General features: G+C 38.5%; 1 protein-coding gene across 2 annotated transcripts in view; it reads left to right on the top strand.

The window, feature by feature from the left end:
* The window catches only part of LRRC28 (leucine rich repeat containing 28), a 165,611-nt gene that overhangs the window by 138,036 nt on the left and 12,557 nt on the right, over positions 1-15,018 (top strand). For both annotated transcript variants that reach the window (XM_035024037.1, XM_035024036.1), the window contains 2 exons: positions 4,728-4,903; positions 6,640-6,799. In XM_035024037.1, the coding sequence (XP_034879928.1) occupies positions 4,728-4,903; positions 6,640-6,799 (336 nt within the window). The remainder of the gene's footprint in view (positions 1-4,727; positions 4,904-6,639; positions 6,800-15,018) is intronic.

Raw genomic sequence — 15,018 nt, 5'->3', positions numbered from 1 at the left:
ATAAATAAATAAAATCTTAAAAGAAAAGAAAAGAAAATTAGTTGTCCTTAAAATGTATGGGTCTATGTCCAGAACTCTCTTTGCTCCATTGATCTATTGGTCTGTTTTGACACCAATACCACGTTGTTTTGATGACCATAGGTTTACTGTAAATCTTAAAATTAGGTAGTGTTAGTCCTTCAAATTTTGTTTCAAAGTTGCTTGGCTATTCTAATTGTTTAGCATTTCCCAATAAATTTTAGAATCAGAGTTTCAATTACATTTTTAAAAAAACCTGTGGTTTTGAACTGTGTTGAATCTATAGATCAATTTGAGGAGAATTACTGTCTTAGCAGTTTTGAGCCTTTCAATCCATGATCACAATACATGTCTTCATTTCTCAGCAGTATTTTGTAGTTTTCAGTGAACAGGTTGTGGGCTTCTTTGGTCAGATTTCTCCCTAATTATTTTCATATTTTTCATTCTATTGTATATGGCATTTAAATTTTTTTTCAATTTCCAATGATTATTGCTACCATCTAGAAGTACAAATGATTTTGTATATTGACCTTGTGTGCTCCAGACTTGCTAAGCTCACTTAATAGTCCCAGTAGTTTTTTGTTGTTCTTGTTGTTTTGTTTTGCTTTTTGTTGGTTTTTTTTTTTGGTTTTTTTTTTTTTTGTAGATTCTGTTGGACTTTCTACATACACAGTAATGTCTTTTGGGGAATAAAGGCAGTTTTACTTCTTCCTTACAAACCTGGTTGCCGGGGCGCCTGGGTGGCTCAGTCATTAAGCGTCTGCCTTCGGCTCGGGTCGTGATCCCGGGGTCCTGGGATCGAGCCCCGCATCGGGCTCCCAGCTCAGCGGGGAGCCTGCTTCTCCCTCTCCCACTCCCCCTGCTTGTGTTCCCTCTCTCGCTGTCTGTCAAATAAATAAATAAAATCTTAAAAAAAAAAAAAAAAACCTGGTTGCCTTTTCTTTCTTTTTCTTGCTTTATTACCCTGGCTATAAGCTCTATACAACGTTAAATAGAAGTAGTGAGAGAAGACATGTTTTTCTTGCTGAACTTACTGGGAAAACAGTCTTTCACCAAGTATAATATTAACTGTTGTTTTGTCATAGATAGCTTTTATCAGATGAATAAATTCCCTTCTTTTCCTAATTTGCTAAGATTTTTTTTGAATGGGTGTTGAATTTTGTTAGATAACTTTTCTGTATCTGTTGAAATGATTATGTGATTTTTCTTTTTTTAAAGTTTTAGTAAAATGAATTACATTGATTTCTAATGTTAATGCAATCTGAATTGGCAAGATAAACCTCATTTGGTCATAGTGACTTGATACATTGTTGAATTCAATTTGCTGAAATCTTGTTTCGGTTTTTTCCAACTACGTTCAACAGTGATGCTGGGTTTTTTGGGTTTTTGCTGGGTTTTTCGGGGTTTTTTTCTCTTCTAATGTGTTTGTCTGGTTTTTGTATCAGGATAATGCTGGCTTCATAGATTGAGTTGAGAAGTATTCCAACCTTTTAACTACAAATTCAACTTCTTTAATAAATATAGGGCTGTTCATCTTACCTCTCTCTTGAGTGAGGCTTGGTAATCTTTGCCCTTCAAGGACTTTGTATTGGCATAAAATTGCTTATTGCCTTTTTGTTATCTGTAGAAACCGGGTAATGTCTCCATTCTCATTCCTGATATTAATAATTTGTGTCTTCTCTCTGATGAGTCTTGTTAGAAAATTTTCAATTTTATTCATTTTTTCAAAGTTCTACCTTTTAATTGATTTTTCTTTATCATCCCGTTTTCTATGTCATTAATTTTTTTAATTCTTTATTTAAATTCAGTTTAGTTAACATATATGTATTCTTAGTTTCAGGGGTAGAATTTAGTGATTCATCAGTTGCATATAGCATCCAATGCTCATTATATCAAGTGCCCTCCTTAATGCCCATCACCCAGTTACCCCATCCCCCCACCCACCTCCCCTCTAGCAACCCTCAGTTTGTTTCTTATAGTTAAGAGTCTCTTATGGTTTGCCTCCCTCTCTGTTTTTATCTTATTTTATTTTTCCTTCCCTTTTCCTATGTTCATCTGTTTTGTTTCTTAAATTCCACATATGGGTGAGATCATGTGGTATTTGACTTTCTCTAACTTATTTTGTTTAGCATAATACCCTCTGGTTCCATCCATGTTGTTGCAAATGGCAAGATTTCATTCTGTATGATGGCTGAGTGGTATTCCATTGTATATATGTATATATACACCACATCTTCTTTATCCATTCATCTGTCGATGGACATCTGGGCTCTTTCCACAGTTTGGCTATTGTGGACATTGCTGCTATAAATATTGGGGTGCGTGTGCCCCTTCAAATCACTATGTTTGTATCCTTTGGGTAAATATCTAGTATAGTGTCATTGATTTTCTTGATGCTCTTTATTTCTTTTCTTCTATTAAGTTTTAATTTGCTTTTATTTCCAGTGTCTTTAGATGAGAGCTCCGTATGTAACATGTCCTTGTTCTAGGCAGTAATTATAATTATTATAATGACCTTTACTGCCAGTTCTATCAGTTCTTGGTTGATTTCACTTGCATGATTTTTCTCATTATAGGTCATATTTTCCTGTTTACTGGAAAGTCTGGTAATTTTTTATTGGATTCTGGGTGGTGTGAATTTTACCATATTGAGTGCTGGATGTTTTTGTATTCATACAACTATTCTTGATATATGTCCTAGGACACCATTAAGTTCATTGGGAACAGTTTTAGCTTTTAAGATAGGGCTTTTAGGATTTGTTAAATGGGAATAGAATAGTGTTCAGTCTAGTGCTAATTATTTCCCACTACTGAGATAACACCCTTCCATGCACTCTACCTAATGCATCATGAACTGTGAGGTTCAAGTCTGATTGATAAGAACAAGCACTGTATTCAACCTTGCATGAAAAAGATAAACCTTTCGTCTTTTCAGCTGGTTCTTCCTCCAGCCCCAGACAGTTTCCTCACATGCCTGTGCTGATCAGTACTCATCTGAATACTCAAGGGGGACCCTCTGCAGATATCCAGAGTTCTTTCTTTGTGCATTTCTCTCCTCTGAGGTTCTCTCTCCTGCAACCTCTAGCTGCTTTGGACTCCCTGAGCTCTTAGTTCCTTGTCCTCAATTTAAGGTGCCTGTCATCCTGTGACGGAGTTCCTCTTCCCTGATTCAACTGTTCTCTTCAGTTGGGTCTCTGCTCAGATGTCACCTCAGAAAGACTTACTTTGATTAATACAGCTCTCACTCCCCTCTCACTCTGTTTTATTATAGATTTACCTTTTCATCGTCTGGCTCTCCTCACTATAAGAAGCCCAATTCTGATCTTACATATGTACCTAACAGGACTGTATGCTCATATGTATCACATAATAGACACAAAAATGTTCGTTAAGAGCACAACACTGGAAACAGTCCAAATGTTTATCAGTTACTACACAGCAATGAAAATGAATAAACTATAGTACATGCAGCAACATGCATGAATCCCAGAAATATAATGTTGACAAAAGGAGCCAGATACAGAATGCATCATGCTGTTGAAAAAGGCAAAACCAAACTATAATGTTCACATTTGAAATAGTCGTTCCCTTTTGGATATGGGTTTTGCTCAGGAGGGTGTCCCAGAGTAGTCTTCTGAGGTTCTTTCTTTTGAGCCAAGGGAGAAATTGGTTGGGTGAAGTCAGTTGTGTCAGATATTGTCTCCTCTGCAAAATCTTCCCTAATTCCCTGGGTGGTCGGTCACTGTCTTCGTTGACCCAACATTAGAGCAATGATACTGTAATTATTACATTTTCCAAGGGAAGGAGTCATTTTGTTTTGGTTTTGGTTTTGGTTTGGTTTTTGTTGTTTTACTTTAAGTATCTTTAACTGGCTGGTATAGAGCTGATGCTCTGGAGACATTTTCTGGTGGAAGGAGCCCAAGCCTGTGCCCTCTCCCTCATTGCCAGAATTCTAGTGGAGGGCAGAGAGATTAGCTCATATTGTATCTGGAGAGCCAAAGTTTGTTGGCACCTGTTTGTCGTTAGAGAAGAAAAGTCTTAAGACTTTTAGGTAACCTGGTGGTCTCGGAGAGGAGATAGGATGAGGTTGGACTCCTTAGTTTTGGCAACCATGCAGCTGTAGGAACAAAGCTGCCTCTGCCTTCTTTCCGGTTATGAGTGGCTACAGGGGCGAGGTCATGACGCCATGTATTCAGGGGGCTTCACTATGAATCTTTTCCCACAAGTTTATGGAAGGATCCAATAAAGTTATCTTATACCATTAAAAATCAATTTGCTTTGTGGGGTTTCTTCCCCCGCCACAAAAATTCAGTTAAACCAGAGTGCTATAACTTAACAGAGTACTCTTTTTTCCTTTTCATTTTGAAAATTTCAATAAGCATGAACTTGGAAAGGGTAATAAAATGAGGATAAAGGGAGCTTCCAGAGCAAATTGTGTAGATCTCCTGAAGGAAAATTCCTTCGGAGTTTGTCCTTACTGGAAGGAACTGGCCCTCAGCAATGCTGTAGCTGAGTTCCAGCTGATGAGTTTACATTTCTGTGCCAGGCTTTATTAAGGAACCCAGGCTAGCATCTGTTCACTTTGAAAAGAATTCTGGCAATTCAGCAGTGTCTTAAAATTTTAAACGTATATTTTGATTAACACATTTTTATTGGCACATATATTCTTTTCCTATTTTGCTAATACTACTGTGAATGTGCCTCTCTAGCTGTGGTGCTCCCATTCAAGTTTCCGAGGTGAAGCTGCTTTCTTTTTCATCGGGGCAGCTCACCGTTTTCCTCCCTGCCGAGGTGAAGGCCATAGGGACCGAGAATGATCACGTCCTGCCTCTGCAAGAGTTGGCCATGAGGAGTCTCCATCACACCTACCACAGTTTTCTTAAAGGTACACGGGACTTTCTCTCTTTCTGCCTCTTACTCAGTGACCTTAGAAATTGTGCTTCATGCTGCCTGTTGGGGTGTCCGTGTTTGTTATTGTGATGAAATATACATAACATAAAATTTGCCATTTTAACCAGTTTTAAAATGCTCAGTTCAGTGGCATTAAGCACATTCACATTGTTATGCAATGGGACTTTTTTTCATTTAAAAAAAAAGTTTTAATATTTTATCAACACTGATCCTTCCGCACCAGCCCTAAAGGACCGAGGTTAGAAGTTAAACCATGTGGTTTAAATGGAGGAAATTGGTGTTTGGGCACGTATCTGGGGGAAGTGAGAAGGCTGGCAGAGGCACTTTCTTGAGGAGGGAAAAAAAGTGCCAAAGGCTTATCCTTTTTAAAGCAAAGTTGGGTCCCTTCCAACAGAGCAAGTTTTCGCCATGCAGCCTCCTCACATCTGAGAAATTACAGACCTAGAGGGGAAGAAATACCAGGAGTTTCAGGCAGTATTGTGGATCTTGGAGATGCTTTAAGAAAGCAGTAGGCAATTTTAATAAGATACGTTCCAAGTGTTTTCAAAACTGCTAAATGTTTAATTTTTGCTTTAAAAAAAAGAATAAAGATCCATTCAAAACATCTCCTATTAACCTTCTAGGAATGCCTAACACAAAGTTATTTTTTAATACTAAAAAAAAACTGTAATTATTCACCTATGGGGAAATTCCATTTTTATAAATGGTTATTGATAAAGTCCAGACAGGTATAAAGGATGATAAGATCATTTGTATTTCCTTCCCAAAGATGACTCAGTAATTTTTTTAGGTTTCACCTCAGTGTGACCCATTTCCCTCTCTGTCTTCTGGATGTTTACCATCCATGGCAATCCAGTGGACACTTGTGCTCAAGATTGCCTCGGCCACTGGGATGTTTTGCTTTAAATGTTTCTCTTGTATAGCTCAGGCCAGGCTGACAAGGAGGCACCCTCTCTATATATAAATGACAGCTTGCAGGAGTGAAACAAGGAGAAGCTTGGTTTCATTCTTTTTCCTTTCCTTTGATTTCTTTGTTTCCCATTTTCATTCTTTTCAGTAAATATAATTTAGCTTGAGTAATGCTAAATGCCCAATTGATTTAGGTAAAATTTAATGAAAGTCAATGTTAGTCTTTGGTGCCAGTCCTTTTTTATTCTCAGTCTCCCATAGAAAGTTTTACAAACCTCTCTGGGTAAATTAATGCCTTTTTAAAAAATCTTTGTTCTTAAAGAATATTTGGTCATATTCTTTTCTTCTACCTCAGGACAGCTTCTGTTTGCTCTTTTTTTTTTTTTAAAAGATTTTATTTATTTATTTGAGAGAGAATGAGAGACAGAGAGCATGAGAAGGAGGAAGGTCAGAGGGAGAAGCAGACTCCCCGCTGAGCAGGGAGCCCGATGCGGGACTCGATCCCGGGACTCCAGGATCATGACCTGAGCCGAAGGCAGTCGCTTTAACCAACTGAGCCACCCAGGTGCCCCTCTGTTTGCTCTTAAAAGAGTAGATTTAGGTTTTTCTCTTAGTATCAAAAAAGTTAAAAAAATCTTTCATTTCCAAATAATTCAGTGCCTATCAGATAACAGTATTTTCAACATGCAATACTTTCTAACTAACTGAACTGACTTAGTAACAAAGAAACATATTTTAAGCGGAGTTGAAGGAAATCTGATTATTTTTTTATGCATGCATGTTTTTTCTCTTGTGTTCCAGATTTGAACTTTCTGTCTCCAATCTCGTTACCCAGAAGTCTCCTGGAGCTGCTGCACTGCCCCCTGGGGCACTGTCACCGGTGTAGTGAGCCCATGTTTACGATTGTCTACCCCAAGCTCTTTCCCTTGAGAGAGACGCCGATGGCAGGGCTGCACCAGGGGTAATCACGCCTAAGTGGGCACCAGGGCTTACACCTGGGCGAGGGGGGGAGGGAGGCCATGCATGAAAGTATTGTTAAGTCAGCAGCTGTCAAGGTGCATAGAACGCTTCCTGAGATACAGCTGAACGAAACAAAAGCACATTTTCAGCATCACGAGAAAACTGGACTTCCCTTTATTACTTTTTTGATCATATGCAGAACAGTTTTATTGTATATACTATTTAGAGTAGCTCATTCTTTGTAGGAGCGTTTTCCTGCTATTCCCCTATTCACAATAGGCTTTAGGCAATAAGGAATGTAAGAACAAAATATTTGTTATATAATGGGACCAGCCCAGCCCTTCTATTTAATTGGCGTGGCTAACTGAAAGTGCATGGCTGAACATCGTGTGTGTGTGTGTGTGTGTGTGTGTTTCTGTTTTGAATTTCTAACACTTTCAAATGCCATTCTCTTGCCACTCTCTATTTCTTGGCACAGTGCCTTGAATTTGCTAAGAATGTCCACCAAGTAAAAACCCCTATACTGGTAGTTTAAAAAAAGAAAACCAGACAATTAAAATTAGGACATCAAATGAAAAATCCCCCATTGGCACAACCTCAGCATATAGATATTCTAAATTTAGGATTTTCTAAGTTTACATTTTTTAAAGTTAAAAAAAAAACACTCTAACACCTCACTTATCCATCAGTTGGTATTTTGGGTTAGTAACTTTTTCAGATAACTTGTTACTCTATTCAGTGCCAAGAAGCGTTTCCTTTGTAAGCATTTTTATAGCATGAGGAGGGAGCCTGGGTGGGGTGCTGAACCTCTCTGAGCCTCAGGATGGGGCTAGAAGAGCCTGCTGGGTGGGGCCATCGTGAGGATTAGCAGACGGTGAAGGTAAAACCTTGACCTATAATGGGTGTTCAACAAACGGGTAGTTCCTTCTACTGTCTACCCCACTCCCTTGCAAAACTGCGTTTATCTTGTTCCTACCCTGAATAATCCTTTTGTTAGACTTTTCAGTTCCCGTTTCCCCTTTCTGTATTTTTAATGTCTCCTGCTTCGTTGTGCCTGCCCACAAGAAGCCTTCTTCCAAACCTTTCTAAATTTGCTAATTCCAGTCCGAGGTGGTCACATCGCCAAATGTGGTGGAATGCCATTTAGAATAGAGTTAAAAGCACTGAGTCAGCGTCTGAGGGTGTCACTCCACGAATAAAAGGAACAGATGAAATCGGCATGGTGCCTAGCGGTCAGGTGCACACACCCTGACTCCCACTCCTCCACTGGGAGCCCTTGGGCCAGGCACTTAACATCTCTGAGCTTCAGGCTCTCATTAATAAAGTGAGCATAATAATAATGTCTACTTAATAAGGTCGTTGTGAGGCTAAATGAGATCAGTCATGGAAAGAGCCCAGGCATGTAATAAATACTAATATTAACTATTGTAATCTATTTTTTTTTTTAGCTCAGAGGCTTCTTGAAATTTCTTATGTGTGTGTGTTTAGCAAATGCTCTTCATATCAGTAAGATACCATCCTAGGATAATCTTATCTAATTCATTAAACCATAGTAAAACCCTTATACATTATTGTATAATTTTCTATTGAAGACGTTTTCTTACTGAAAATATGAAAATGAAGACAATTCCATATGGTCAGGATACTCTATCAGTAGCTGATAAAATTCTGAATACCTATTCAAAAAGTTAGACTCTCTTTTTATCATGGTAATTAATTTGTGAAAATAAAGTAGATCCTTCAAATGAAGTCATTTTTTTGTGTTATCTTTATGTGAAATTTGGGGAATGTATTCAGTATTTGAATATTTTATTTGCTGTTACTTATTTCTCTGCTACAACCTAGAAATTCAGTGTGAATAATCTTATATTGTTTCAGAACATAAATATAATAGTATTAGCTTAATAAAATGAATATATCCAGTACATAGGACTTAGGCAATGCCCGTTTGTTGAGCAAAGCCAGAAGTGCCTGTGTTTATAGCAAAGATGAAATGCCAAGATATAAACATGGCTTTCTGTGGTGAGTTAATGCTAGGGTTGAAATTGAGAGTTTGTGGCTTTCATTTGGTCCACCAGACTTTGTTCCTTCCCATGTTGCTATGGAGATTGTATTAAAAGCATTGACATCAGTTTCTATCATAGTCTTTAAAGTACTTTCTTTTGTAACTGAAAACCAAATACTTGAATTCAGTAGCTTACTGCTGAATATAAAATCAGCATTTTTTAATATCATAAACTCTAAAAGGTCTTGATAATAATATTTTTAAGTTTTATAATATATTCAGTTTAGTTTGCATTGCTTGTCATAAAATAATACATTGTATCAGCCAATATCTAAATTAATGTGGACATCTGGCATTATTTTAAGAGAACATATTGGATATTCTTCTAAAATACCAAGCCCCGTACAAGTGTTAGTTTCAACTTCAATTTAATACAGAGTGCAGTAAAAAGAAATTATAGTATTTTGCCTAAACAGTAAATACCCAAACCTTCAAATATCCGTAACAGAGAAGAATGACTAGTATATTCATGATTTTGAATCCTAATAGTCATGGCAAATGTTCATTCCCCAAACTTACGTTCATTTATTAAAATGGAGAACATTAACATAGAGGGTTATTTATTATTATAACAACGTGTCTGGCATCTCCTCACACAATCATCGTTTACACAAGTTCTGTATTTCCCATTAGGAATTCAGGTTACTCAAGGTTTCTCAGACGTATGCATTCGTTTGCTAGGAATGCTGCAACAAAATGCCACAAAACTGGGTGACTTAAATAATAGGATATCTGTTGTCTCACAGTTCTGGAGGTGAGAAGTCTGAAATCAGCATGTTGGCAGGGCCAGTTCCTTCTGAGGGCTGTTGAGGGAAGGGTCTGTTCCAGGCCTCTCTCCTTGGCTTAGAGATGGCCGTCTTCTCTCTGTGTCTTCACATCATCTTCTCTCTCTGTCTGTCTGTATCTACACCTCCCCCGGTTCTAAGGACACCAGGGATACTGCAGTAGGGCCCAACCTACTGACTCATCCTCAGTTAACTGATTACACCTGCAATGATCCTGACTCCAAATAATGTTACCCTATTACTCTTCTCAGGCTACCATAACAAAATACCATACCTCAGTGGCTCAACCAACAGAAATTCATTCCTAGCAGTTCTGAGGCTGGAAGTCTGAAATCAGGGTGAACGTGGTCAGAGTGTGAAGAGAGCTTTCTTCTTGGTTTGCAGATGGCTGCCCTTTTGCTGCCTCGTGTGGCAGAGAGAGTGTGAACACACACACACAAGCTCTCTGCTGTCTCTCCTTTTTATAAGGGCACTCATCCCATTACCCCTATCCTCATGACCTCCTCTAAATCTAATTATCTCCAGAAGGCCCCAACTCCAAATACCATCACATTGGAGGTTAGGGCTAGAACATACGAATTTGGGAGGATACAGTTCAACCCATTAACAATCTGGTCCAAAAATTCATGTCTTTCTCACATGCAAAATAAATTCATCCCTTCCCAACACCCCCAAAATCCTAACCCATTCCAACATAAACTCATAAGTTCAAAAATCTCATCTCAAAGATCTAAATCAGGTATGGGTAAAACTTGGGTATAATTCATCCCAGAGCAGGACTCCTCTCCAGGTAATGAACCAAGTTATCTGCCACAATATGTAATGTTTGAACAGGCACAGGATAGACATTCCCATTGCAAAAGGGAGAACATCGGAAGGGAGAAAGAGGTAATGAGTTCCAAACAAGTCCAAACCTAGAAGGGCAAATTCCATTAGATTTTTAATGCTTGAGAATCACATTCTTTGGCTAGATGCTCTGTCCTTTGGGCCCACCACAGTGGTGCCTCCTCCCCCCACCCCAGCCTTGGGGGGAGCCCTGCCCTCTAAAACCAAGAAAGTTGCCCCATCCCCGGGCCCATTCTTCCCTTTCCCCGATAGCTCTCTTGCCCCTTTCCTGCTGGGAGAATTCCAGAAGCCTGACAGCCTTTCTTCACTCTGTCCCATCTCTGTCCCCTTCAGTACAAGCTGTCAGCATTTCTGCTGACATGGTTGATCATGTAAACAGTTGTCCCTTAGTGTTCTCCCCAGAGCAAGCTTTCTCATTATTTATAATATGGATAGGCTGAGAATTTTCCAAATCTTCAAATTCTGCTTCCTTTTTGCATAACAGTTCCCTCAATTTTAGCTCCCTCCTCTACCATTTTACTGTAAGCAGCAAGGAGGAACCAGGCCATTTGCTTTTGCTTAGAAATCTCCTCAGCTAAACATCCAGTTCATTGCTTACAAGTTCTGCTTTCCATCCAGCAGAGCACAATTCGGTCAAGTCCTGTGTGCTTTATAACGAGGGTCATCTTTCAGTTTCTAATAACACACTCCCCTTTTTGCCCAAGACTTCAGCAAACGCACCTTCAACACAGCGTTCTGGTGATGACAATGTATGTATTCTCTAGGACAGTAGATGCTCTGTCTACAGCTCCCCTTTCCTTTGTGAGCCTCACCAGATACTCTTTAATATCTGCATTTCTACCAACAGTTTCTTCAAGGCAGGATAGGCTTTGTCTACCATGCAGCTCAGAATTCTTCCACCCTCTACCCGTTACCCAATTTCGAAGCCACTTCTAGATTTTTAAGTATTTGTTACAGCAGCTTCTCACTTCCCAATAGCTATATCTGTATTAGTTAAGGGTTGTCCAGAAAAACAGAACCTATATCTATATCTGTATATATAGAGATCAATTGATTTTAAGGAATTGACTCACACAGTTGTGGGGGCTGGCAAATCCAAAACCATAGGGCAGGCTGGCAGGCCGGAAATTCAGGAGTTGATGTTGTGATCTTGAGTCCAAATTCTGCAGGGCATGGGCTTGAAACTCAAGCAGGTCACTGTCTTAAAGAAAAGTCCTTCTACCTCTTTACTTTGTCCTTAAGGTCTTCAACTGATTGGGTGAGGCCCACCCACAATATGGAGAAGAATCTGCTTTATTCAAAGCCTACTGAATTAAATGTTAATCGCATCTAAACACTACTTTGGCAACGGCATCTAGATTGGTGTTTGACCAAACAACCGAGCACGATGGCCCAGCCAAGTTGACAACTAAAATGAATCATCATAGACCTTCAAAGGGTTTCATTTAAATCTCCAGAATGTTTTGGGACAGGAATACAAATGGCCCCAGAATCCCAGTGGTTCTTCGCATACCACTGGGGGAAGGTTTAGCTGTAGCAGATACTACAGTGCACACTCAGATAGTGGTGCCATCGCATCTCTGCTTTTGTACTTTGATGCTAGAATGGAAAGAACTTCCTGCCCTTAGGGGTCAGGAGATCCAGCTTGGAAGCTGAGCTGTGTTATTTCTCTAAGTACTATAAGATAGGCCTGTTATTAGATGGAATCATAAAAAAAAATTTTTTTAAATAAAATTTAAAAACTTGAAAACAAGATTAGATCATAGCAATCATGTGCCTTGGCACTTACATGTGGTTCAACCTAATATCATCTCCATTCTATAGGGGCTGGAGGGAGGTGGGACTGAGGCCCAGGAATATTAGAACCTGGGCCAAGGTCTCATAGCAGAGCTGGAATTTGAACCCTAGCAGTGTTGCCTCAAATCTGTGTTTCAGATGCTATGCTGCAGTTAGCTACTAATTGAATCACCATATAGCATGAAGAAATGTTGAAGTGGTACTCAAATACAAAATGAAGATATGCTCTAGTATTCTGAACAAGATAACTTTTGAAAGATGGGTGTGTGTGCACTAAGAGGTCCAGCAGGATATATATCTAACTCTTAACTATGGTTGTCTTGGTTGGGAGGAATGTGGGGTTATAGGGTAGTCAGGGGGGACTTTAATTTTCAGTTCTATATACTATAGAATCATTTGAATATTGTTAGAGAGGGTATATTTTTACAAATACACAAAACCAACGATTTGAAAAATATATCTAGATAGATTTTTAAAAAAATCTTTGGCTTAAAACTTTATACAGGTTAAAGAAGAAAAGTTTCTTTAGCAAAAATTTTTCAGTTTAGTTAAAAATGTTTTTTAGGGGTGCTTGGGTGGCTTAGTTGGTTAAGCATCGGACTCTTGATGTTGGCTCAGGTCATGATCTCAGGATGGTGAGATTGAGCCCCGAGTCAGGCTCCGCGTGGGGCGTGGAGCCTGCTTAAGATTCTCTCTCTCCCTCTGCCCCTGCATCCCCCACCTCCCTTTCTTTAAAAAAAAAAAAAAAAGTTTTAAACAGGTTGCATAGTGTGATCCAATGTTTGTCAAATAGGGGTATGAATATATATATACTATATATAGTAAAACGTGCTTTCAGTGTAAGTGGTTTCATTTTAGTAGAATTGAGTTTTTACAACAAACTGGTATTGCTTTAGAAATTAAAAATATGTTTAATTATTAAAACATTAGTAGACTGGTGGTTTCGTTTTTATTTTTATTTTTTGGGTGGGGACAAAGTGTATCTATTCAATTCATACATTATCATTAAAGCAAAATTAGAAAATACAATTTTGCAAAAGGAAACTATTTCAAATGGAAGTACTACCACTAGAAATGACCATTGGCAATATTTTAGGTTAAAGTAGAATCTCTCTAAATTGACTTCTTAACTAAGAATCCATTGAATCAGATGATTGGTACTCTCTCTATACTGTGGGGTTTTTCTGTTTTTTTGGTTTTTTTTTTTTTTTGCTTGTGGTAAGAACATTTAAGCATGAGATCTACCCTCCTAACAAATTTCCAAGGGCACAGTACAATATTATTCAACTATAGGCACTCCATTCCACAGCAGCATTCTAGAACTTGTTCAGTTTGCATAACTGAAACTGGACAGCTCCCATTTCTTCCTCCCCCCAGCCCTTGACAACCCCCATTCTACTCTCTGCTTCTATGAGTTTTGCTTTTTTAGATACCTCATATAAGTGAAATCCTGTCCTTCAGTAGCTGGCTTATTGCACTGAGCCAACATCCTGCAGGTCTGTCCCTGTCGTTGCCTAGGCCAGGACATCCTTCTTTTTTTAAGCCTAAATAATACTCCATTGTATATTTATATCCATGAAGACGTTGTCTTACACTTAAGTTGTTTTCATACCTTGAATACTGTGAATAATACCATAATGAACATGGGTGTGCAGGTATTTCTTTGAGACTCTGATTTCAGTTCTTCTGGTTATGTACTGAGAAGTAGGATTTCTGGATCATATGATAGTTCTATTTTAATTTTCTGAGAAACTGCCATACAATTTTCCATAGCAGCTGCACCATTTTACACTCCCACCAAGAGTATACACAAGATTCCAGTTTCTCTACATCTTTTCCAACACTTGTTATTTTTTGTTTGTTTGTTTGTTTGGTTGGTTTTTTGTTTTTATAATAGACATCCTAATAGGTATGAGGTGAGATCTTGTGGTTTTGATTTGTATTTCCCTGATGATTAGTGATGTTGAGCACCTTTTCATATACCTGTTGGCCGTTTGTATGTCTTTGGAGAAATGTCTGTGTAAGTCCTTTGCCCATTTTTAAATCAGAAATTTGTTTTTTGCTATTGAGTTATAGAAGTTTCTTACATTTTAGATATGAACCCATTATCAAATGTGGGGCCATTAAATATTTTTCCCTATTTCCTAAGTTGCTTTTTCCTTTTGTTGATTGTGTCCTTTGCTATGCAGAAGCTTTTTAGTTTGATGTAGTCCCCCTTGCCTATTTTTATGTTTGTTGCTGTGCTTTTGGTGTCCTATCCAAGAAATCATTGCCAAGTCCAATATCAAGGAGATTTCCCCTTACTTATACCACATTTCTTCTAGGAGTTTTATCATTTCAGGTCTTGCATATGTCTTTGGTCCATTTTGAGTTGATCTTTTTATGTACAGTGTAGGATAAAGATCCAGTTTCATTCTTTTGCATGTGGGTGTCCAGTTTCCCACCACCATTTGTTGAAGAGACTGTCCCTTTCCCATTGTGTGTTCTTGGCTTCCTTGTGAAAGATCCGTTGACAGTGTATGTGTGGGTTTATTTCTGGGCTCTGTGTCCTGTTCCATTTGTCTGTGTATATGTCTTTACGCCGATACCATACTGTTTTGATTACTGAAGCTTTGTAAAATATTTTGAAGTCAGGAAGTGAGATGCCTCCAGCCTTGTTCTTTCTCAAGATTTGTTTGGCTATTTGGGATCTTTTGTTGCTTCCCCATGAATTTTAGAATTTTTTTT

This window comes from Mirounga leonina, unplaced genomic scaffold, assembly GCF_011800145.1.
Source record: "Mirounga leonina isolate KUSES-001 unplaced genomic scaffold, KU_Mleo_1.0 Mir_178, whole genome shotgun sequence".
NCBI lineage: Eukaryota > Metazoa > Chordata > Mammalia > Carnivora > Phocidae > Mirounga > Mirounga leonina.
This window is presented reverse-complemented; position numbering and strand designations above follow the sequence as displayed.